Genomic DNA, 26968 nt, shown 5'->3' on the forward strand with positions numbered 1-26968 from the left:
TCCTGGTCTGATTCAGAAGAACCAGGTTTCCACAAAAAAATAAAAACAAACCAAAAAAAAAAAAAAAAGTAGAAAAACTTTCCAGGTCTGATAATTCCAAAATCTGTGCCATATATCTGAGTCTGGTGCTCATGCTCACTATGTCTCTTCAAGCTATTTTGGGTTTTTTTGGTTTGTTTGATCTTTTAGTATGCCTTGTAATTTTTGTTGAAAGCTTGACATAATGTACTGGGTTAAAAGAACTGAGGTAAATAAGTCTTTGTGAAGTTTTGTTTATCTTCTTAGGAGTTAGGCTTTGTTTACTCTTTGCTGTGGCTGAATCAGAAACCAAAATTTCCTCAGGTATTCTTGTTTTTGTTTCTTATTATTGCCTTTGGGTTTCCCTGGAGACTTATTTTACTAAATAACACCTTAACATGCTGTTCTTTCAGTTGAAATCTCATTATTACAAACGAGCAGTGGTAGTATCGGTGGTGGCAAGATGGCACGGGGAAGTGTGACTATAGAGTCACATGATTAGGTCTCAGTCTTTCAGTGAGCCCATGTTCCTGAGCTGTGACTGTCACACGTCATCCTTAGTCCTCTCCCAGCCCTCATTAAGTGAACAAGGAAGGCTACAGGGGGCTGGAGTTTGGTATCTGTCTTTCCTCAAACAGAAGTCAACAAAGGGCTGAAATCAGGTATTTTGTCAGTTAAGCTCTGGTAAAGTTGTTGCCCTTGAAGGCAGGCCTTGTTAAGAATGGAGAACTCTAAGCATATTTCAAAATTGCTACTTTCCCTTCCTTCTGCCTTTTTTCCCCCAATCTTCGCTCTGAGAATTTGCTAGGCCTCATAGGGGTAAATCTCACCAAAGTGTGCCCCTCCTCACCTTGAGTTTTTAATTCTTAATTTGTCCACACTGATGCCCTAACAAATCCATCAGCTGCAGTTTAGGTTTTCCTACCCTGACACTGGTTCCAGCAGCAGTTTCTGCTCCTGGGTGTCTGCTCCTGCAAGCTGTGATGTTCTGTGCCCACCTATCTGTGTGTATATTTGGAGCAGTGGTTTGCTCTCTGACCACAGTTAATAGGCAAAGGCCCTCTAACTAGTTGTTTCTCCATTTCCTTATTACAGTTAACCTCACCTATAATGCATTTCCCAAACTGTTTGTCAATGTTGCATTCAAGATATTAATTGGTGTTTTGTGGAAAGAAAGGAGAGAGAGTAAGAGAGGGAAATACTCTAAAATAGATGAAAAATAATGAATATACTGTCTTGAAAATCAGCCTTTCAGAAAGCTGCCACATCTGTGAACACGAGGATCTGGCACCTACAGTATGAATGCATTTCATCTTTACATCTAATCAGAGCATCAGCAAAAACAGTGCTGACAGTCTGATTCACGTGTGATCCACGCAGTGACTGACGGGTCTCCGTTTCAGGTCTAGTCTTATGCCTTATTATGTTTATCACTCTTTTGTTCTTAATGAGTTTACAAAGAGTCTTGTTAGAGAGGGAGAAACAATTAGCCAAATGATCCTTCTTCAGCAATTAATTTATCTGAGAGATTATTTTTGGTGTTTTAATCCATGCACTTATTACATTTTATAAAGTCCTATCACTGCTCTGCAATACACCCTTTAAACATTTTCACTGCCAATGCATTTAGAAAATGTTGTGCTAGCAGACTATCAAATAATTTTAATCTCTGTTAAGGATGAGTAACTGTCAATGATAAAAAAATATATAAAGCAGATTTTCTAAAATGTCTTTATTTTTAAAACCTATACAGTTCCAATTTAATAAAAAATATTGTCATATCTAATTATACAGCAACAGAAATAAACCAAAAAAATACAGATTAGAGGTTACCCAAAATAAATTCACAATTTTAAAATTGGAATACATATGTTTTTTTCAATACACAAAAGATTTTGTTTCAAATGGTTTCCCTCACAAACATCTCAGAACACATATAATCTTTTGAATTGGAACTAGACAACCTCTCAATGTCACAAATAAGTGCTTCCAAAAATAAAATAAGCCCCATTCAATTACTGACTTAGTCACAAAACATTAGAGAAGCCAAAGAAATTGTTGCTTTAAAATGTCTACCTCTTGAAATCAAGGTGTCAGCTGGCAGGGGAGGGGGGAAGTCTACTTGAAAAGTCTACATCTGAGTTATGAAGAAGAATATGCTTTTTATAGAAAAAGTTTAGTCTTCCTGACTGGTTGATTTACTTTCTATCAAGTATATCCTACTCAGACTATTTTCACAATATATTTTAATCCTGAAAGAGTATGCGGTGTTACAATATGAAAAGCTTCTTTGGCCCTATAGATAGAGGTACCTTAAATGTAAACAGTTGCAATGAGAGCCTTCTAGATGTGGATGTTTATTTCTTATACTGCATTGGAGATGTAAGTCCTTTTTCTCAAAGACATGGTAACTTTCTTTCCAACAATAATAGGTTTTTGATGTATTGAGATTTGTTTTTAAATGCCTTAAAAATCAAAATTTTATGTATAGTATTCTAAGGAATATTTTCAAAAGATCAGAGAAAAGCATATTATGATATTACACCATAGATTTTATTAATGGTAAATGTTTGCATTTATTTCTAAAAGCTTAGCTCTAAGCATTTTTTAACAAAAGCTAATAAGAATCATTTGCCATAAACTATATTCACAAACAGGACTTTAAATTTAAACCAACACTGAAAGCTAAAAAACTAGAAAAAATACAAGGCAAAACACTGCTGAGTCAATTAAATTGCTTTCTATCATTGAATATACTGCATGAGAATGACACAAGCACTGAATGTAACAACAACAAAAAAAACAATTTTGTGGATTCAGTCTATATGACTAGCATTAAGAATGACATGCAATTCGTGGCTTTCTTCAAAAAAATGTTTTTAATTGAATCATTTCAACAAAGGGTCTTTCCCTTCTCCCTCATTTGACTAGAAGACAATCTGTGTTTCCCAAACAGATCCTCCTTTCACACTAAAATAGCAAACTCTGTGAGCTCTTTGCAGATGCTACTTATAGATGACTTTGCATAATGACTTAACATGGAATTATTTTTCTGTTAACAGTGTCATGGTCATAAATAATCAGTTTCTTAAAAACAAACAAGTGCAAATCTAGAAAATTTCCTTTAAAGAATTACCCAAACCCAGCACACACATGCAGTATCGCTATTACATAAGCTAAGCAATATGACTTAAAAACGTGTATATAATGATACACATGCACTAAAGACCACCTTCTAAAAAGTTTTAATAGTGTTGCCAAGTTAATAATTCTTTCAAGGCACCGAAGAATTATGTGGATGGAGTCTCCAAAATATAATTAACAATTGCTTAGACTGTTAAAAAGCCCTGAGTCAGAACTTTCAATAGCTTCCTGAAATTATAGATCTCAGACATAATGGCACATGTTTGTTTATTTTATACAAAAAAATTACAAGACCATTTTGCTTTTTGGAGGGAAGAAGTCATGTTTACGAAACAAAATCAAGTAGAATATACAGGAAAAGTAAAATATTCAGCAATATTATTTTTCTTATACAATTTGTACATGTCAATTATAACTTGTAGTTACAGATTTAGGCACCGAATTAATGTGACAAGTCACTTTTCCTGTACCTACTATTTAAATTCTCAACAACAAAAATCTCAATTTTAACCTCAGGTTCCCATTTCCTCTTTACTCACAAATAGGAATAAATGCTGGAAAAAGTAATACTATGACAGAAAAGGAGGTAGAAAATGCCAATGTAGCAACTTACAGTTTTAATTCATCAGCTCCACTATCTAGTTCCTATTTTTATACTGTAGTTTCACCCACTACTACATATCAGTAAATTAAGCTCAATATAAAGGATTTGCCCCCTCACTGTAGTAAAGCAATGTACACATGAGACAGCATTAAAATTTCCTCAAATTTAATGTTATAAAGAAATACAACTATAATTATTAATACTGCTATAGTTATATATATGTTAAAGTTCCAAGGCTATATGATTATCAAGTAATATCAGTAAGCATTCCTATCATAATATTCAAGCAAATGAAATTAGGTTGCCTTTTGGAGAGAAAAACATATTTTGAAACTTTTACAAGTAGATGTAAAGACAACTGACATTTTCAGCAAGGTACACATAATTTGTGAAAATCTATTACCTTCCCAATTTAGTACAAATTCAAAGCTAACCTAATTCTAATACTTAAAATGTATCTCTTCCCTCTGGTTCCAAATAACAAACTCTTCCAATTAACAGACATTTAAAACCTACTCAATTATGATCGCTAACAAGTGGAAGAAAAGAGAGAGAAATGCTGCCCCTCCCCCAAATTCTAAGAACTTGATGTTTACCATGACTTTAGATCTTGCAAACACAAAGAACCTACTAAATAATTCAGGTGTTTCTTGATTTACACATAGTCAAAAATTCCATTCCACTGGGGAAGGAGGATAAGGGATGCTGTTGTTTAATGGGTATAGAGTTTCAGATTTATAAGATGAAAAAGTTCTGGGAATGTGTTTCACAACAATGTGAAAGTACTTAACAGTACTGCACTGTACACTTAGAAACAGTTAAGATGGTAAATTTTATGTTATGTGTTTTTTACCATAATAAAAATGCAAAAAAATATCTATCCCCAAATTCAATTTTTACACAAATTACTACTGTAAAACATTTCAGACACTCAGAGAGGATAAGTGCTTTTCCTTTTGGATTAAAAAAAAAAAGCAAGCTATATTAAAGCCTATAATTTACAAAGCAATTATTAAACTACACTAAGAACTGATTGGCTGAAAGACCCTTTTTATTACTTAATTAAATATATTCTCTCCACTAATGCTTTAATGGAATCTACATGATCTTCTTTATCTTTCCTATCTGTAGCAAGCTCACTGTCCTGACCCTATCCTACTCCCTCCCTAATTCTCTTAGTTCATAAATTTACCAATTATTTCTACTCCAAAAAGGGTCCAGAGTTCAGAATAATCAAAGAAAAGCAACTGGGCAACACATAACTTGACAGTATGTTTCTACCATATGAAAATGACCCAGCAAACTTTGAAATTTGAACTGGACAAACCTTAAGCAACATGCATTTCAATACGCTAAAATGTTCTTATAGGCTAAAGCCATCAAAAATATAAATTTAAGGTAGTTATATCCAACTTTATCAATTAAATTTATGCCTTAGTAGCTTGCTGGTCAATTTGCAATGTTTAAAGTTACAAATATCTTAAGGATATTTTGGCCAGCTAAACTAAATACTTGTCTAATATAATATTCCTATACTAATACAAAATTATCTTCTCTTGACAACCTTCTTGCTCCTAACAAAATTAAATATGTATATAGTATAAGCAATAAGAATGTTAAATCATGTGGACAAACACCATTAGAATAGCACCGTCTGGTAAGTTGTATGTGTGTTTTACATAACAAAGCTAACAATCTTAGAATAATAAAAATGTGGTAATGTGAGGGGGTACAAAGAGGGAATCCAAATACAACTCAATGACAATTCTTCTGAAACATTAGGAAATGTTTTGTACCTTTGAATCCCTTCCTTTTGACTACAGATTACTTTAAATACATGCTGCTACACAATATGTGTGCTAAGATGTTTTTTATTTTATTTTATTTTTTGCAGAGACATGGTCTCACTATCTTGCCCAGGCTGGTCTCAAGCAATCCTCCTGCTTCAGCCTCTCAAAGTGCTAGGATTACAGAAATGAGCTACTGCACCTGGCTTTGACTATTTTTTTCAATGCTGTGTATCTAACCCCTGCAGCCCAAAAAATACTTTTTTAAATGAATGCATGTCAGTTTTTTAATGATTCTAGGAATAGTAAAAGCTGTTTTGAGCCACAGGATAAAGAGGTTTAGATAATGAGGAAGAAACACACCAAACTGGAAAAGTACTGCTAAGAGACATACAGTAAGAGGTAGCATTCAGAGAGTTGGAGCAAAGTCACTTAAATGATTAAGTTCTTAATTTATTCTCTCTCGCAAACCTAAAATAAATTTAAAATAACTTTTAGGTACTTGGAAACATGAATAGAGAAGTATTTTCTATTCATGAAACAAATTTTAAAGTGATACAAATACAGGAAATCCATAAGTACTTAGCACTATAATTTTAGTGACTTTATGATTTCCATCATAGACTTCTGTATTATACTTTTATTATGAAGGAAATAATAAAACTAGTCTAGAAGATGATATTACCAATTAGGGATACAAGTGTTAGCACTGCAGCTCAGAAGATAAATAAAAAGGATTTGTTTAAGTAAAGTAGAGCTGTAGACCACACCATACTCTGACTGGCCAAACTCCATAAGAGTCAGCCATGTGCCCCCCCTCCTCACCAGGTGATCTAGTGGAAAAGAGATGGGTGGCCTATGGCATGGAAGAAAAAGAAAAATCTGACTTACGCTGTTTTCAAATCTGCAAGAAGATAGTCTTGTTTGTGTCTTTATGTGAACATCATCAATCAGATGTTCTGACTTTTTACACTTTAAAATAGTTTTAAAAATAGCCTCGGTGGCCCTTTATTAGATAACTGAATAGAGTCAATATAAATTTTCAAATTTGAAATTTATAAACATTTTTCTGTTCTAAATGGTAAGTTACTCAGCTAAACACAGATATGGAATTGTCAAGATGACAAAATCAGCCAGCAAAGCTCCCCCCTGGCTTTAACCAGGACTTCCAAAGGCAGCAGCAATTAGGCAGCCAGAAATACAGTATTACAAGGGCTGGAGACACTGTAATTTTAAATTTAGTTGTTGTATTATAGTAGAAAAACTGAAATAAGAAAAGGCTAGCCAGATTTAAAGGAGAAAAAAACTACAAAAGAAGATAACTATTCTTAGTAGTAAGTTTATAAACAATATATAGTAGATACTATTGTAAACAGCTGATATTTTTATAATCTAGCAGCAAAACACTTATATATATGTATATTTACCCTGGAGGCAACAAGATTACTCATTCAGAGGAGAGAAAATGATTAGACACTCTAAAGTTTGTGTCAAAAAAAAAAATCTACAGGTAATCAGACATATTTTTGTATATGTCCTGGTCACACTTTCTAAAGTATTTATTATGAGGTTATTTACTGTGTCTTGGTGATTGTTGGCAGTTTAAATAATATCCTCATCTCTAAGTATAAACAGAGACTGTTTTCTTTATAGTAAGACTTACTGAGAAAGAATGGAAGTAAGGCCTATAATAAAGGCAGAATCAGTAACACTGTCAGAATTAATTGATAGAGAGAAAAAAAGATCGCTGCCTTTGGACAATGCATTATCCTTTGCAGATCAGCACACTAGAAAAGCTAAATAGAACCTCAGAGGTCCAAATAGAGTTAGGTCATTTCACTGGTCAGATCAAGCCCAGGTAAGTAATCACAGGGAAAAATGAAAAACATTTCTCACAGATATTTTTTTTAAAATAGTTGCTGGACAAAACAGTATATAAATTAATATTAATATAACTGACCATTAACAGTTATATGGTCAGTTAACAGGTACTCTTTTATTGCTTTTTATCCCTTCAGTTGCCCACGATTGCTTCCTTTTCTTTTTCATGTCTATCAGTAATTTTGAAACTGGTAATTTTTTTTATTTTAAAATTGATGTGTACAAATCAGAAACTGGTAATTTGATTCAAGCTAAACAAGTTTCCTTTTGAATCTAGAAAATAAGCTAAATGCAAAGCCATTATACTCTTACTTTATGCATCTATTTACTCTAAAACTTAAGAAACAAACATGTGGATAAACTTTCTGTTATCTCAAAAAGAGACTCTTCCCTTCAATATTCCCTTAAACTATGCAGAACTTATACTAGCATTATCATTTACCATATATAATATAAGGTTTGGCGTGCCCCTTTCATTTGATGCATGACTTTTCAGAGTACCTGCATCAACTCACTGTGTAAGACCATGATAAACTGAAGGATAACTGATCACAGGCAAGTATGTCTTTTTTTGAGGTCTAACAAGTTTATAAATTATAATAGAAAATACAATAAAAACAAAAATAACCAGAAGATCCCTAATGGTTTCCCCTTAGAAGCTAAAAGTAAATTACCTATGAATTACACGGATTTGATGGTCGAGATTTAAAAGAAAAAAGACAACCCCAAAAAACAATTTCAAACACTTCTGTAGAGTTTTTGTTCTAGTACATTTACAGTCTAATTACATTCTAATAAAGAAACTATGATATTAGAAATTAATTCATTAGAACTTCCAGCTAGCTTAAAAGCTTACTAAAATCTCATGACCAGATATTTTAGCTAACAAAACACACTGTTTCCTAGTTAATACAAAAGAATCCTTCTTTCAATAGCCTTGCGACAAATAGGACATTCACTCATGCGGTCTCCACAGAGCTGGCATGTTCCATGGCCACAGAGGAAAATCATATTCTTCAGACGATCCAAACACACAGGGCACATTGTCTGTAATGTGAGATAACAAAGTGATAAATGCTGAGGCATTTTAAATTTTGAAAGTGACATAACAAGACAATTCTATTATACCATTATTTTTCTTTTTTTGTTTTAGTCAAGTAATATTTTGATGATTTTAAAAAATGTTTAAGTAGGCCGGGCGCAGTGGCTCACGCCTGTAATCCTAGCACTCTGGGAGGCCGAGGCGGGCGGATTGCTCGAGGTCAGGAGTTCGAAACCAGCCTGAGCAAGAGTGAGACCCCGTCTCTACTATAAATACAAAGAAATTAATTGGCCAACTAATATATATAGAAAAAAATTAGCCAGGCATGGCAGCGCATGCCTGTAGTCCCAGCTACTCGGGAGGCTGAGGCAGGAAGATTGCTTGAGCCCAGGAGTTTGAGGTTGCTGTGAGCTAGGCTGATGCCACGGCACTCACTCTAGCCTGGGCAACAAAGCGAGACTCTGTCTCAAAAAAAAAAAAATGTTTAAGTAGTTAAAATGTCATCCCTATAAAACAGAAATACTGGTTGTACTGTCAGGATAGTATAAAAGGTACTAAATTTAAAAAACTATATAAAACAAAAGATATAAACACCAAAACATAATAGGAAATGGATGAAATAGCCCTGTTAAGTCTGATTCAGATTCCTCAACTCTAGGTACTCAGCTGCTCTTGTATGAAAAGAACATGACGTATCAGCATATTAGGGGTCCGAGAGCCATGCAGAGACGTAGTTGAGAGCACGTGCTAGCCACTATGCCTGATATGATACAATCTCAGTCCTATTATCATTCCCACTTGGAAAATGAGGAAACTGAGGCTTAGTGGGGTTTAAAACCTTCCTCAAGGCAAGCCATACTAAGAACTTGGGTTGCGTGGCTCCAGAGCACTTGCTCTTAGACATTGTGCTTTAGTGCATCAATATCTATGTAGATTCCCTGAGTGAAAACCAATTAGCTTTTGTTATACATTAATAAATGTATGTTATACATAAATAAATTTCATGAACCCAGAAGAATTTAAGAAATATGTTAGGCATATTTCTGTGGAAACACCCTAGAAAATCATATTTTTTCACAAAACACATTTTATAAAAACATATTTTGCCTTAATACATAATATTTCATCTGAATTATATCTTTCTCAAATAACATGGAATAATTAAACAGGAATGTCTAGATTAATAAACTAGGCCTGAAGCTCATTTGACAATGTAGTTACTGACCTTGACAATACCAGCAATCATTATTTAAAAAAAAAAAGGAATTATGGTCTAAATTGTTAACTCCACTCCTCCAAAGCAAACTGTCATGTTTATATATCTTAAAGTTTTGAAAAGCAAAGCTGTAGAAAATCACATCTTTTTGGGTTTTTAAAAAGCCAAACTAGCTTTTTAGTGTCATTAAAATAGCTTTGTTTCTAATCAATTTTCAAGGTCCATGTAATTAATAACTCTTATTTCCAAAAGTAAACACATCTATGCACTCTGTGTTAAATTCCTTTGAGATTAATAAATCCTTATTAGCAAATTAAATTAATTTCTGTTAAAGAAACACTGTGGTAACAGATTGGATATTTAAATGAAGACAGTTGTTCAGATGTTTTCTCTGGTTTTCTTAATAACCTTGAAGGAGGTCCCTACAAGAAATCCCATTGTACCTCGGAAAATGACTTTTTAGTGATAAAATATGGTCATGAGGGTTATTTAAGGAAGAATAAACTTTTCTGGAATGCTAAACTTTGGATATAAGTAGAGCTGAATTATTCTTTTATAATATAATTCTTCTATAATACAGCCCAGTAAGTGTCATCATTATTATAAGAACAATTTAAATTTATAATTAGGAGATAAAATGCTTTTCACAAAAGATATGTTAAAAAATCAGATTTATCTTTCTATAATTGTCTTATGGCAAAGGAACCAAGATGCTAAGAGCTTCAAAATTTTAAAAACATTTTATTTTATATTATAATGAGCCAAAAATGTTCCCAACTACATTAAGAACCTTTAAATTCATATTTACTTATTCACTGTGTAACACATATTGCTAGGTGCTAGATTTCAAAAGAAACACCAGCCCAATTGTGGAGTCTCCATCTTTTCAGATGGGTATTTAAATGCCTAATAAATACATGTACCTACATTCAATTTGAAATTAGTTATTAGTTATCCTGGGTCACTATCTATTGGCTATGTTATTTTCTTATAAATTCAGATAGAAAACACAGGAGTGATAACTCTAATAACTGCATGGCAATACTGATGTGACTGTCAAGCTAAAGAAATGACACCCCTACTGCTCAGGCCTTTGAATCAGATTTAGTCACAGGGTCAAAGTAATAAAGTATGGTACCAAAAAAAAAGACTTGCTTTTTTTTTTTTTACAATCCCACTCTGTTTCCCTGAGCGGAGAGTGCCATGGCATCAGCCTAATTGACCAACCTCAAACCCCTGGGCTCAAGCAATCCTCCTGCCTCAGCCTCCCAAGTAGCCAGGACTACAGGCATACACCACCACACCTGGCTAGTTTTTCTATTTTTAGTAGAGACAATGTCTCGCTCTTGCTCAGGCTGGTTTTGAACTCCTGACCTTGAGCAATCCACCCGCCTAGGCCCCTCAGAGTGCTAGGATTGATTACAGGCATGAGCCACTTCACCTGGCCAAGACTTGCTTTCTTATTTAACATACATTAATACAAACAAGTTTTACCAGATTTCTTTATTTTGTTGCTTTTATAAAATATTGAGTAGATATAAAGGATTACTTTTTTTGGCATAGGATGTAAAGAACAACATAACCAACACCCAGTTTAAAGTATGGACTGCTATTCTTATTTTTAAAGCCCTTAAGTAAAATCTTCCCCAAGCTCTGCTCCCTACCCCCACCAATAATCACTATTATGAATTTTGCATTATCTTTCCCTTGCTTTTCTTTATATGGGTGTGTGTTTGTGTGTCACACACACATTTTTCCTTTCTATTAAAGTGTCACACATATAGAAATGTGCACAAATTGTAAGTGTACAGTTGAACAAAAGTTCACAAACTGATCAAACTCAGGTAACTGGTCCTCATATCAAGAAATGGAGCATTGGCCGGGCGCGGTGGCTCACACCTGTAATCCTAGCTCTCTGGGAGGCCGAGGCGGGCGGATTGCTCAAGGTCAGGAGTTCAAAACCAGCCTGAGCAAGAGCGAGACCCCGTCTCTACTATAAATAGAAAGAAATTAATTGGCCAACTGATATGTATATAAAAAATTAGCCGGGCATGGTGGCGCATGCCTGTAGTCCCAGCTACTCGGGAGGCTGAGGCAGTAGGATCGCTCCAACCCAGGAGTTTGAGGTTGCTGTGAGCTAGGCTGACGCCACGGCACTCACTCTAGCCTGGACAACAAAGTGAGACTCTGTCTCAAAAAAAAAAAAAAAAAAAAAAAGAAATGGAGCATTAATACTCTAGAAACTTTTGTGTCTCTTTCCAGCTATCCCTCCATCAAGAATACCTCTATCCTTGACTTTTAACCCTTTGCACTTGGATGTCAAGTGTGACTCGACACGGTTAGCAAAAATTAGAGAGATTAAAATTACTCTTTGAATCTATTAATAATTTGAAATATTAAAAAATCCAAATAAATAAGTTTGTATGAAAAGAAACTCCAGTTTTTTTATTCTACTGCCGCGCTTTGTAAAATCTGGGGTATTTAAAAAATTAAATCCCGGGTAGAATAAAGGAATCGAGAAAAAAGCGAGTGCAAAAGGTTAAATACCATCTCTATGGTATTAGTTTCTAAGTTTGTGTTCCCAAGCAATATCCTGTTTAGTTTTATTAGCTAACAGCAAACTATTTTCCAAAGTGTTTTTATTAATATGTATTTGTCGGCCGGGCGCTGTGGCTCACGCCTGTAATCCTAGCTCTTGGGAGGCCGAGGCGGGCGGATTGCTCAAGGTCAGGAGTTCGAAACCAGCCTGAGCAAGAGCGAGACCCCGTCTCTACTATAAATAGAAAGAAATTAATTGGCCAACTGATATATATATAAAAAATTAGCCGGGCATGGTGGCGCATGCCTGTAGTCCCAGCTATCCGGGAGGCTGAGGTAGAAGGATCACTTGAGCCCAGGAGTTTGAGGTTGCTGTGAGCTAGGCTGACGCCACGGCACTCACTCTAGCCTGGGCAACAAAGCGAGACTCTGTCTCAAAAAAAAAAAAAAAAAAAATGTATTTGTCATCAGCAGTGTATGAGTTATGGCTGCTAAATATTCTGCCTAATACTTGATGCCAACAGTCTAACATTTTCTTCAATCTAGTTAGTAGGTTTGAAAAGGCACTTCATAGTGGTTTCAGTTTTCGTTTCCCGATCACTAATATGGCTGAGCATTTTTTTTTTCATATTTACTGGTCATGTTTGTTACCTATTTTGGAAAGTACTTGATTAAACCTTCTAATCAGATATTATTCATTGCAAATATTCAAGTAACAAAAGTGATACATTAAGATAAACCACACTTAATACAGAAAACACTAGTAGTGTTTCTAGTGTTTTCTAGAAAAATAGTAGTTTCATAGAAAAATATTGAGAGCAATTCTAAAATCATTGTTTAACATGAAATTATTATTACCTGCTCTTTAATGTCCTGTAACTGTTGCTGTAACTTCTGCACATCTGCATTGACATTGGTATTATCCTTGTCCTTTTGTAAGACTGGAATATTCCCACTAGCTATAATAGATAAAAATATTTTTAGTTATTACTGTTTTGACATAATGACTTTTTATTTCTAAAACTATTAGTTTTATTAAGAACACAAAACTATTATTAGAATCCTTGTCAAAACATTTTTCACACTTGGACAACAGATACAGTAGTGACATTCATGTTATACTCTTTCATTTAGAATCCTCAAAAAGAAATGGGTTTGCATGTGAATTTCTAATTATACTGAACTCAGCTAGAGCATAATCCACACAGAGACTTTTGGGTTTTGCAAGGTTCTATTTGTTTCCTTTGGCAAGCTCACAAATACATTTTATGCTTGTTTTCTCTGCTCCTGTATCATACAAACCCAAAAATGTAGTCAGCAGAGTTTTGGCCAGTTTGGGCAGCAATAATTATCTTAAAGCCTCTTATAAGACTTTTTTGAGAATACACAAAAAAACTAGCCTCCTTCCTTTATGCCCAAATTTCCTTGTTGTTACTGGTCTGCTATGAGGAACTCAAGAAAGGCCATCATCAGTAGTCTGCAAAAATGGAGGGATATCTTTTATTTTATTTATCCTACTCTCTAGATTCTTGGTCTTTTATTTTTGTTTTCGTTAATCTCTCCCTGGGATTTTTATTCTGCTCTATTTATGATAAAGACAAAAGCCTTGGACAGAAGCTACACTACATTCTTCCTCATCTGTTCATAAAACGTGTTCACAGAACAAAGAAATCAAAGATACCATCTAGTGCAAAGAAATACCTACTGCAAAGACAAAAATTTTGAAACAGCTGTACTATTGGAAAAGTTGAAGGTAAATATTTTTCATCTTTCCACTTATTCACTGGGTTACACTTTTGTTTACCTTTAGTTACTCTGTCCCAAATAATTACTATACCTTAAAATACTTAAATGAAACAGGTAAACATGCTACATAAAGGTTAATACTTTTGTAAACTGAAAAATATTTAGTAACATGATGTCCCTCCAAAATACACTAAATTTCATCTTAAAAAGAAAGAGCAAATTTTAAGAATGTATAGTCTTTATACAACACATAAAGGTTTCTCAAAAGACTAATGTTTAAAGTTCTATAACCATATCACACACTAGAAAAAAAATATTATTTCAGGTGCTTATAAGGTAAAAAGAGCACCAAAAAACCATACCTGTTCCATACCTCTCTGCATCCAACTTAGGTATCTTAAGTTTTATAAGGCAACAGTATATTATAAATAAGAAGACATGTTCATGTAAGTCCCAACAAGAAAGCAAAGAAAGAAAATGCTTAAGAAAATTCACTTACAGATATCATCAGTGGCATCTTCTGAACTTTTCCCTCCACAGCACATAATGAAAGGTACTCTTCGTTCAACTACTGCCCGACACTGCACACACTTTTTCATTAGGCTAGCACAGTCTGGAAAATAGTGACACAAACACTTCTTACAAGAGAAAACATGAATAAGAGTGTTGCCTTTCTCTGCTAATTTTTATGATTTAAACTTCACACAGAAATAAACATTAAATAAGTTATATCAATATACAATTCAAATTCCTTAAAATGTCATCAACCTGAGTATTCTCCTTGGTAGCCTCTACAACAGAGAGCCCATCATTATGAAAACAATGACATTTTCTAATGCAGTTGAATAAACAGTGAATTTTGTTATTTTAAAATAATAAATATTTCAACATCTTAAAGCTTGAGAATAAAGAAGGGAGATACGCTTGACAAATTTCAACTAATACTAGAATTATAAGGAAGTTTGCTTAATATGATAATTTTCTAAAAATATTTTCTATTGTAAATGGTTTATCTTTAAAATTCCTAAAATATGGTGAACAATTCTTTTCCCTCTCCTTCTATCAAACCAATGCAATGTAACTGATGCAAAGAAATTGTTCAGTGATTACTTTTTTAATGTAGCAGTTCAGTAAAAAAAAAAAATTTAAAATTTTTCATAATGGACTATCTAATAGTTAATTTGAAAAGACTATAAACAACATTTCAGTACAGTGCTTTCTCATTCCAAAAAGAAATATCTAGGCACAATTGTATTTGTGGATTGTTAATACTACCTTACAAATAAAGTTGTTAATTAATTATAAAATAATACACAATAATTCAGCATAGCCTTTGTCATTAACATTTACTATGAAAGTATACTTAATACCTTAGCCTATGCACCAAGTGTCTATCACTTTTTGGATCATTTCAAAAACAGGAAAAATAATGAAAAACCATGGCATAATATCCAGGGATAACTATGACAAAATGCTAAACTTTAACAAAGCACAAAACCACTGATGTGGACAGTGTGTACTATATACTCTTAATACTTACTACACTGTTAGATAGAGAATGGTTATTAAGGTCGACCTCATGCCAAAGCTTAAATAAACATAAATGGAGTGATGCTTGGTTATGTAAGATGCACTAGGTAGGAGCTAATGCTAGTAGAAATCTGGTTCAGAATTTGTCTTCACTGTAAAGGCAGATTTCTTCTTAAATTTAAAGGATTAATTTAATTGCCTAAATATATAACATATAACTAAATCATCTAAAAGTCTTGTAATTGTTAAATTTAGTTGTCATATTATTTCTATAAAATATTTCTTCAGCTCTTCCAAAAGGAATATAATCTCTCCTTCCTTTGATCTACCAAGACACTTTAAACTCTTCAAGGTTCCAACATTCTGCTTGACATTACTGTGATATGAATACTACACTAACTACTTTCTGTAGACTCCTTGGGAAAGGAATATTTTCCATTTCAATTTCATCTTCCCCAGCAAATAAATGTTTAAGAAATATCTATAAAATGGAGAAAACCATCTACTTCTTAGGATTTTCTGAAGATAAATGAGGAAATATTCAAAAAGAGATTAAAATGTCTGGTACAGAGTTAAGAGCTCAGAAAGAGTTAGCCATTGGTCTTGTTACATTTTAAAGAAAAAACATGTAAAAAACTTTGAAAGCTCCTGGGGAAAATATTAAATTAAGGCTCTAAAATCTGTATTATCAACTAGAAAGTATAATCATCTTTCAAGTTTCATGTAGGTATCACTTTGGTCAGTGATAGGGGTCAACAAACTATTATCTGTGGGCCAAACTGACCTGTAGTCTGTTTTTGTAAATAAGGTTTTATTTGAACACAGTTAAGCCCATTCATTTACATAATTTCCATGGTTGATTTTGTACTACAGTGTCAGAGTTGAGTAGTTAAAGAGTTAAGTGGTTACTACAGAAACCATGTGGCCTACAAAGCCAAAAATATTTACTATTTGACCCTTTAAGAAAGTCTGTCAACCTCTGGCCTATGAAAATTTAAGGTTACTAAGCCCTTTTTACCTAAGACTGAGAATTCTCTTTCTATGTACCCTTTTGACAGTTGGTAATAGCCATTTTTTATCAGTCTTAGGTAAACAGAAACAGTTACTTTGGGGCAGAATGTTATAGAAAACCTTGACACTTTCTTTAGTTGACCAGTTGCCTATCAGAATAAAAAAGCACCAAGGCTTGAAGCAAATCTATGCCAATGAGATTAAATGATCATATATCATTTGTATGTTATTCTAGTCAGATAATATATTAAAAGTTAATATCAGGCCAGGCACAATGGCTCATGCCTATAATCCTAGCACTCTGGGAGGCTGAAGCAGGAGGATCGCTTGAGATCAGGAGTTCGAGACCAGCCTGAGCAAGAGCGAGACCCCATCTCTACTAAAAATAGAAAAAATTAGCCAGGCCTGGTGGCATGGACTTATAGTCCCAGCTACTAGGGAAGCTGAAGCAAGCAATTGCTTAAGCCCAGGACTGTGAGGTTGATGTGAGCTAGTCTGATGCCACGGCACTCAAGCAACAGAGTGAAACTCTATCTCAAAAAAAAAAAAAAAGTCAATACTTACTGACTGAACTATCTAATTACAGGAAACACCATGCTTTACATTGGGCCCACTTAAAAAATGTGTAAGTTATTAAACTTGTTTAAAATCCTTCATCAACAAAATGAAAAAAAGCAAAGGGAAAAAAATATTAGTGTATGAACTTGAACAAAGGGAATATAGAAAGCAAAGGCCTTTAAGAGAAATTTCAAAACATCTCTTAAATTTTAATAATGTCCTCATAAAGAAAAAATTTCTATAAGCTCTCTTGACATAAAAGCTAATGGAAGGTCAGAATTTATAGCCCCAAATGATTGCCATGGGTTCTTAGTAGCGGAGAAAGTATGCAAGAGAGGCAATATTAAGGTGAAGACTAATGAAGATGTGTGTTAATTTTATATTAAAAAAAGGCTAGACTAAATATTCCAATATTCATTTTTGGCAATAAATTTCTATTGTGTGTGAAAAGAGATCATTTTGTGCTAATATAACTAAAGTCAAAATCCAGGGTGGCAGAACACAGCATATTCAGTCTTCTGTAATGCTCAGCTCATAAAGGGAATTAGCTGACATTCTAGTAGAAATAAATGGAAGGTACTAGAGGCCCACCAACTTTTTTGTTTGTAATTATCCAAAAAGCAAAAATATAAAAACAAAACCTCAAAGATATAACTTTTGTTTTGTTTCCATTTTTATAATAATACTGAGGAAGTTTTATATAAACTACTTACTCTCACAAGCACACATGTGTCCGCAGGGTTGAAAAAGAACAGCTGCTTTCTTGTCAGAGCATACCACACATTCTTCAATCTACATACAGTAAAAGAAGTTACAGCACAGAGTGAACATCTACAAATAAACCTAGTCAGTGTAACAGATTTTATATCCAGTGTATTTGCTCTATAAAGAAACACTCTAAGCACAGAGAAGTTTAATGCACACTTTTCCCTTGTCCTCTACTCTCCTGGTTACTCATTTTCACATCTGTATATACCCTAGCACAACAGGCACTTTTTCTACGTTAATTTCCCTACCTGTTTTAAAGAACAATATAGAAAAACTCCATTTCCTCTGAGGTCAGAGAGAACAGGTTAGACTTCAATTTTTTTCCCCAAAAACTACTTTTGCGAGGGAATTAAAAAGACAATGAACAAATAAAACAGTTAAAAAACTCAATGACCAAGAGAAGATAGATCTCTAATATTAATAAAAATCTAGCCAGATTGCTAAAGTCTAAGTGGAGTTTTTCTGTTTACCCACATTTAAGGAACTCTACCTATTAATAAGAGCCCCTTTTTCCAGTACTTCGTCAATTTCCATGCTGCGTGAAGCCCTAAGATTCGGGCTATTCTTTCCCCCAAATCTCTAAAGCCACAAGTTTTCTATAACCTATGCATAATTTTCCCTCAATCTTACCCCCTTCTTCACCTCCACTTAATCTGAGTTTTGAGCATGTAACTATTAACCTTGGCTCTTGCCCTTGGCTTCACAGCTGTCTTTCACCTGTTCTCCCCTACTCTAACACAGTCACATTTAGCCCTCTCACGTCATTTAATGTTACTGGCCAAAAATGACAACCACTCACCTATAATGTCACCTAAACAACCAAATATTGCATGCTTTCTCTCTATGGACTTTCTCAACTTATAGTTCAATATATACATAGAATTTGTGTAATTGTAGCAACAGAGGAAAGCAGTAACACATGGTTGGTCAAAAACAGTGTTTCTGGATTCAAAATCTACCTCCAACACTAACAAATTATCTAATATTGCTGAGCCATAATTTTGTTTGTTCATCTGAATGTCTAAGAACAATTCTTCACTGGGTGATTAAGAGTAAATCAGGGTCGGGCGCGATGGCACATGCGTGTAATCCTAGCACTCTGGGAGGCCGAGGTGGGCGGATTGCTTGAGGTCAGGAGTTCGAAAGCAGCCTGAGCAAGAGCGAGACCCCATCTCTACTATAAATAGAAAGAAATTAATTGGCCAACTAATATATATAGAAAAAATTAGCCAGGCATGGTGGCACATGCCTGTAGTCCCAGCTACTCGGGAGGCTGAGGCAGCAGGACTGCTTGAGCCCAGGAGTTTGAGGTTGCTGTGAGCCTGGCTGACGCCATGGCACTTACTCTAGCCTGGGCAACAAAATGAGACTCTGTCTCAAAAAAAAAAAAAAAAAAAAGAATAAATCTGATATTATGTATAAAGTTGTACTAGTGTTTTAAATGATTCCCAATGCATCTGAATTGTGCACCTGAATTGTTTTCAAAGAGGTTAAAATAGTGTAGTGAATTGATCTAACAACTATCTACTTACCTATCTCCCCTTATTATTATTACTTTTCTTTTTTGGAGACAGAGTCTCACTTTGTTGCCCAGGCTAGAGTGAGTGCCATGGCATCAGCCTAGCTCACAGCAACCTCAAACTCCTGGTCTCAAGCAATCCTTCTGCCTCAGCCTCCCGGGTAGCTGGGACTACAGGCATGCGCCACCATGCCCGGCTAATTTTTTCTATGTATTTTTAGTTGCCCAGTTAATTTCTTTCTATTCTTAGTAGAGACTGGGTCTCGCTCTTGCTCAGGCTGGTTTTGAACTCCTGACCTTGAGCGATTCTCCTACCTTGGCCTCCCAGAGTGCTAGGATTGCAGGCGTGAGCCACAGTGCCCGGTCCCATTCTCCTATTTTTAAAAAAACTTTGTAACCATGACTGTTCTCCTCCTTCTGGATTATCTCATTAGGTTATATTCCCAGGAATAGAATTACTAAATCAAGTCATGTTGCAGTAATGGTTTATATATATATTGTCAGGATAGTCTCCTAGCTTCCAGTAGTGTTTGGAAAGCCCATTTCCTAACTTCCTTGCTAGCATTTTTTAAAAATTTACCTTTACTAATCTGACAGGAGTAGTTCATATTAATACGTAATTTTTTATTTGTATTTTTCTAATTGGTAAAGAGACTAAGCTTGTTTATTCTCTCACCCTCCAAACACTGTATTTTTTTCCTTCAATGAAGGAAGATGTTCATTACCTTTTAACCACTTGGGGTCACTATTTCTTTATAGTCAAAGGCTCTGCAAGCAACCTGGCAAATCTGTTGGGTAGGTGGGTATGTTAATTTTCATACTTTTCTAAAGGTTTGAAATTTTCATAATTTACAAAACAAATTGCAAGTTGATTAACTCTTGGAATAACTGTATTCAGAAGGTCTGAAAAAGAATGACAGCATATGCTTTCCTCTCTACCTCCCTATTATATCAACCCTCCCTTGTAGACATTGTTCCTAATTTTATCTGTGCATCACAAAACAGTGAAAAGAACAAAGGCTGAAGAATTTAGAGACCTGTGTTCAAGAACCAGCTGTCAGTGTACTTCTTTGGGCTTTAGCTTTTCTAAGGGCCATTTCATATCGGTGACTCTGCTTTTGACAACCTGGGGTGCTGAACTCCTGTTCAGTTTACATTTTTCATAAAGCACCTATAACATCCTATATAGCAAAGTAGCTTTTAAACTAAGCCATAGTTTGCCAACAGAAAAACTAAATTTTAGCAGTTACTTATCATATACATCTTTGTCTTGACTAGAAAATAGGTGCTCAGTAAAGGTTGCTGAAACAGGGCTTAATCTAACAAAAAGTTTCCAGCACGATGGGACAATACACAGACCAATCTAAAAATAAGAGAATGCCTTAAATTTTTATTCTCTCATACTCTTTCACAAACTGTCACTTTATTGTAAGCAGGTAACTAAAGTAAATTATAAATACCAAGTAGACTAATCCACATTAATTTACTAAGCAGGGCTGATACCGATTTTAATGCATATGAAATGTCAACACAGTGCCTGGCATACAATAAGTGCTATCAGCTCACCATCTTACCTTTATAAATTAAGTAACTACACACATAGTAGCACTCCAGCATCTCCTACCAAAAGTAATTTCCTTGTGCTTTTTCCTATGCCAAAATTTTTACCAAAGATATATTCATCTGGATCATAAAAGCCATCCAGGCTTTTGTGATGTTAAAAACTTTTAACTTTTATGAAAGTTAAAAATTTAAGAAGTACTGGCAATATAACACCTTTTAAGTCACTGCCAACTAATTTATTATGAGAATTAGCACCAGCTCCTTTTTAATTAATGACGGTTAATGAAATGCCAAGAGAAAAATGAAGAGAATAAAAAGGGAATGGAAAAAGAGCACATACTTCCTAAGTTTAAACTTCAACATATTTCTTTGGTTTAAACTACTCACCTTGAGAAAATTGTAAGAGACTAAAACCTCATTTTACTTACACATACACACACACAATCAAGTAAGGAAAAACTAAAAAAAAAAAAAAATCAATTATTTCAGTAAACCAAAATGAGTAAAATGGTACAGCTATAATAAAGCACTAAGATATATTGGAAAAGAATAAAACTAGAAACCCAGAAAAGAATAATACTTCTCAAAAAGCAAAAGGACTCAGGAAGAGATAAAAAGGTCAGAGTGGATAAAGAATTTGGTCATCACTAATTATAGGAGGACAAAACTTTATTTGCCTCCAGGTGAGACATAATATGAAGTACATGGCACCATCTGTATAGTTTTCTTGCCCCAAAATGTTAAGCTGACCCTAACCAAGCCATTACACCAAACTTTCAGGTTATAGGAAACACTGAGTAGAGAAACAAGTTGAACAACACTATGATAAAACAAACAAATCTAGAATGTGTGATATTCTACAAAAAAAAAATGAACTAGTGTTTTTACAAAAATGAATACAAAACTCAAAAAAAGTATGATATACAAGTAACTACAATACAAAGTAGAACTAAATGTACCTATAGGCCGGGCGCTGTGGCTCACGCCTGTAATCCTAGCTCTTGGGAGGCCGAGGCGGGCGGATTGCTCAAGGTCAGGAGTTCAAAACCAGCCTGAGCAAGAGCGAGACCCCGTCTCTACTATAAATAGAAAGAAATTAATTGGCCAACTGATATATATATAAAAAATTAGCCGGGCATGGTGGCGCATGCCTGTAGTCCCAGCTACCCGGGAGGCTGAGGCAGAAGGATCGCTCGAGCCCAGGAGTTTGAGGTTGCTGTGAGCTAGGCTGACGCCACGGCACTCACTCTAGCCTGGGCAACAAAAGCGAGACTCTGTCTCAAAAAAATAAAAAATAAAAAAAAAATAAATGTACCTATAGTAATAGGGGGCTTTGAAAGCAAAACAATAGATAACTTTTATTTTTAGCTACTATACCTTAGAATGAAACACATAAGGGCTAGAAAAAAACATTTCTTAGAGTAATAGTAGTACTGAATCCAGATAATAATGAACTTGGCAAATAAATACATTAGTAAGACTGTAAACCAGCAATAAACTCAGAAATTCTGAATTGATCTCTTAATAAATGTATAAATTATATATTCCTATATTTAAATCATTGGTTGGAAGAACAAAAGCAAACAGACTCATGATGTCATATAATCTTATTTATCATTAATTATAGTTTCAAAAACCTTCTTAAAATAGTAAAATACTATATTCAAAGCATATTACCTTTGTCCTGGATTGAACTTGTTCTTTACAGATGAGGCATTTCTTGACTCGTGGAGAACATAAAGAACAGGTAGCAATATGTCCACATGGGCCAAAAAGAGTATCTCTCTTCATATCTGAGCACACCATACACTCTTCTAAGGTTTCAGAATCATTACTAATCATAGAAGGACTTCGAGAACCCACTTGACCACTAATAAAAGAAAATATTTCAAATCAAGTCTATCAAAATATTTCTACTACAAATTAATTAAAATGTTTTAAAATACATCTAGAGTATCATTACAATACATAAAAACAATTTTAGTTATGTTAAAAAATTAAGCTTTAACATCTGTGTGTGAAACACTGTATACTATATTTTTCTATTTATATACACCTCTGCATCTTTACATACTTCTGGCCAGATTCAAAATTCAAACTGAAAAAACCCTCACCCAGTGGAAAAGAGTGAATCTTTTAACTAAGAAATCAAAACAGTCATAAAAAAAAATTTAACATAAACAAAATTTAACTCAGAACCTGTTCTATCTACATAGAATCAGCAGACAAAGGCAGGCATAGGAATAAAACAAAAATCCTAACTAGCAACCATGTTAGGTATTGTAACTAAAGATAGAACAAAGGCATCATCAGAGTCCACGATAGGTAAAGCACTTGGGAAAATACGACTCTTCAGCTGCTGTTTTGACATTTCTTTGAGTGTGTCCTTGAGGAATATAAAAAATTCTATTATAGAAAAAGAGAATGAATTCTATAAATATGTAGCTACAAGGCACAGAAATACATATATATGACCAAACCACAGCTTCAGAAAAAAGATACAGTTTCTACTGCAATCCTCAGAAACTCATGAACACACACACACACACACACACACACAACACACACACACACACACACACAGGTTCCATCTCATACCCCTGCAGCCCCCCACCTCCAGTCCACAGTCTTGTTACGGACCAGTACACAGAGCTCCACCCTACTCTCCACCTCCATTAGTGGAAAAATTAGCAGGGTACAAAAGCAAGAGGTAAGCAGCAAAACTTCATCTGTATTTACAGCCACTCCCCTTCCCAACTGCTCACATCACCACCTTCATCTGTATTTACAGCCACTCCCCTTCCCAACTGCTCACATCACCACCTGAGCTCCTCCTCACCATTCTCCCACCCCGCCCCACTCCATGGAAAAACTATCTTCCATGAAATTGGTCCCTGGTGCCAAAAAGGCTGGGGACTGCTGTTATACTTCATTGTTAAAAGTTATTTACAGTAATCATAGTGCCCTGTATCTGTATATTTATAAATGCATTGTCTTTTTCTTTTTTGTATGTTTTTCTATAATAGAATTTTATCCTCTTTAAGGATACACTTAAAGAAATGTAAGGCAGGGTACGGTGGCTCACGCCTGTAATCCTAGCACTCTGGGAGGCCGAGGCAGGAGGATCACTCAAGGTCAGGAGTTCAAAACCAGCCTGAGCAAGAGCAAGACCCCCATCTCTACTAAAAATAGAAAGAAATTAATTGGCCAACTAAAAATATGTAGAAAATAATTAGCTGGGCATGGTGGCGCATGTCTGTAGTCCCAGCTACTCGGGAGGCTGAGGCAGGAGGATCACTTGAGCCCAGGAGTTTGAGGTTGCTGTGAGCTAAGCTGATGCCACAGCACTCTAGCCTGGGCAACAGAAATGAGACTCTGTCTCATACACACAAAAAAGAGAAATGTATATATCTTGTTATATTAATTTTACCTATAACACAGCTCTATGCACAAATTCCAAAACTACACATAAATTGTAAGAAAGGCAAGAGAACAGCTACCAAAATGTTCAGTGACAAGAACCAGGTAATAAGGGCAATAATTTCACAGCACTGTTCAGACAAAAAAGTAATGAGATGTGTACCTTTTGGTATGTCTATAATATCGCATAATAAGGAAACGAATTATGTCATAAATAATAATTAAATCATTAACATGTTTATTTTCATAAAAAGAGATAAATGTGAAATGATCATTTTTAGAGAAAACACCACTAGGAACTGGTTCATTCATTTGTTTGTTCTGTCAATCCTTCGTTGATACTTATGAAGCATGTCTGGTGCTGTGCAAGGTGCTAGAATTATTACAGAGTTTGTGTGAGATATACACTGCTCATGGAGTATAAACTGCCTCTCTTAGGAAGATTCTATTAAAATTTTAAATACAGAACTGAGTGCAGTGACACACATGTAGTCCCAGCTACTTGGGAAGCTGAGGTGGGAGGATTGCTTAAGCCCAAGAATTTGAGTCCAGCCTGTGCAAAATAGCGAGATCCATCTCTAAAAAAAAAATTAAAAAAATAAAAATTTAAATGTATATAACATTAATCACAGTATTTTTACTATCAGACTTTCTCTTATAAATTCCTCTAACACATAGCAATACTAGGAGAATAGACTAGTTTAGAAAAGTTTCTTGGAACCTATTAGGCATAAAGCACTTCACTTAATCATGTGAGGAACACAACACAAAATAAGAGATACACTGCCCTGCAGGAAAACTTTCAGGGAAGAAAGGGTCCACACAAAGATACAGAAAGAGCAAAGACAAAGACATTTTCAAGTAGTCAAGTTCTCCATTATGAAACTGCACGATGCTTTCAGTATAGAATATTAATTTTTATGATAATAAATCATACAAACCTGACTTTTTCCTTATGACACTTTGCCAGTGCTTTGCAGAGACTTGGATCAGGACAGAGATCAAGTGGTGACTGACCCTTCTTATTTCGAATGCTAAGGTCAGCGCCATTGGCTGCCAAGAAACAGGCAATAGATGCTGCACTCTTCTTCTCTGCCCCCTGGGTACCAAGTCCCATTATTAACTGAAATCAAATAAAAAAAGTCAATTTTCCCTTTATGAATCTGCTATCAATTCTTTCCAGTGTGTGTGTGTGTGTGTGTGAATGTATAGTGAATATTTTTCACTATAAAATCCCTTCCCTCTTCTCCCCACTCTCAATTTTCTCTGATATATATTGACACGAGACCCATTTTCCAGTTGCAGACGTGGACCAAAGATGGCCCAAACCAACCAGACACCTATCTCACCTATATGACTAGTTCAGGGAGGGACATATAACCCAAGTCAAGCCAATTTAGATCAATAAAACTCAAGAGCAGGACTTCAGATTGAGAGATTAAAGAAACAGAAGTCTTTTCTACTCAATTTGGCTCTGGAGCTGCTAGCAATTAACTTGAAATAATGACAGGAGAGACAACTGAGAATACAACCAATAACTAGGAATTGAGCCAAGAAATGGAGAATAAGACAAATCAGGTTCTGATAATATCACCTGCACTACTTATTCAACCATTGTATCCAAAAATAGTCACAATAATTGTTAATATTTATTGAGTGTCTAAAATGGACCAGGTATTATTTTTTCTGCTTTTTTAATGCAATTTCCCTTTCTCATAGAACCAAGTATTACTTTAAGCACTTTCCATGATCTTTACAATAACCTTATGAAGGTAGATATTACTCTACCCCCATTTTAAAATGAGACATAAAGAAATGTGAAGGACTTAGAATAAACAGTCAAACAACTTTGAAAAAACAGTAAGAAAATTGGAGGACTTACACTACGTGACTTTAACACTTATTATACAACTACAGTAATTAAGAAACTGGGGCTGGTATCACATAGCCAAACCAAAGATCAATAGAACAGAATACAGGATCCAGAAAGAGACTTTTACATATATGGTTAACTGATTTTGGATAAAAGTACACAGGCAATTCAGTAGAAAAAAAGTCTTTTCAATAACTGGTGCCAGAACAACTGAATATTCACAAGTAAGAAAATGAACTTGGATCTATCTATATCATACTATATATATAAAAATTAACTCAAAATGAATCATAGACCTAAATGAAACAGATAAAATTTTACAAACTTCTAGTACAAAACATAACAGAGAAAACCTCAGTGACCTTGCATTTGGCAAAGATTTCTCAGATAGAACACAAAAAACACAAATGATGAGAGAAAAAATTAATTTTTCTTCCAAAAACACTGTTAGAAGAATGAAGACAAGCCACAGTGAGAAAATATGTACATATCACATATCTGATAAAGAACTGATATTCTGATTATATAAACAACTCTCAAAATTCAATAAAATAAGAAAACAAAAGGCTCAACAAAATAATGAACAAAAGATTTGAGCAGACACTTCATCAAATATATGAGGTCACAAGAAAATAAAAAGACAGTATCAGTAATCATTAGGGGTACGCAAATTAAAACCACAAAATACCACTCCCTATTTGAATGGCTGAATTTAAAAAGAACTGAACAACTTTAAGTAAAAATGTTAAG

The 26968-nt window shown here is 34.6% G+C and overlaps 1 protein-coding gene across 1 annotated transcript in view; it reads right to left on the reverse strand.

The window, feature by feature from the left end:
- Positions 1–1735: 1735 nt before the first annotated feature.
- MIB1 (MIB E3 ubiquitin protein ligase 1) overlaps positions 1736–26968 on the reverse strand; it is a 142627-nt gene continuing 117394 nt past the window's right edge. Inside the window, exons 16-21 of the mRNA XM_012746168.2 lie at positions 25287–25468; positions 22603–22795; positions 17789–17867; positions 14476–14589; positions 13089–13189; positions 1736–8481 (exon numbers count right to left, since the gene is read on the reverse strand). Of these exons, the coding sequence (XP_012601622.2) occupies positions 8341–8481; positions 13089–13189; positions 14476–14589; positions 17789–17867; positions 22603–22795; positions 25287–25468 (810 nt within the window). The 3' untranslated portion in view covers positions 1736–8340. The remainder of the gene's footprint in view (positions 8482–13088; positions 13190–14475; positions 14590–17788; positions 17868–22602; positions 22796–25286; positions 25469–26968) is intronic.

The sequence above is a fragment of the Microcebus murinus genome, chromosome 17, assembly GCF_040939455.1.
Source record: "Microcebus murinus isolate Inina chromosome 17, M.murinus_Inina_mat1.0, whole genome shotgun sequence".
NCBI classification, from domain to species: domain Eukaryota; kingdom Metazoa; phylum Chordata; class Mammalia; order Primates; family Cheirogaleidae; genus Microcebus; species Microcebus murinus.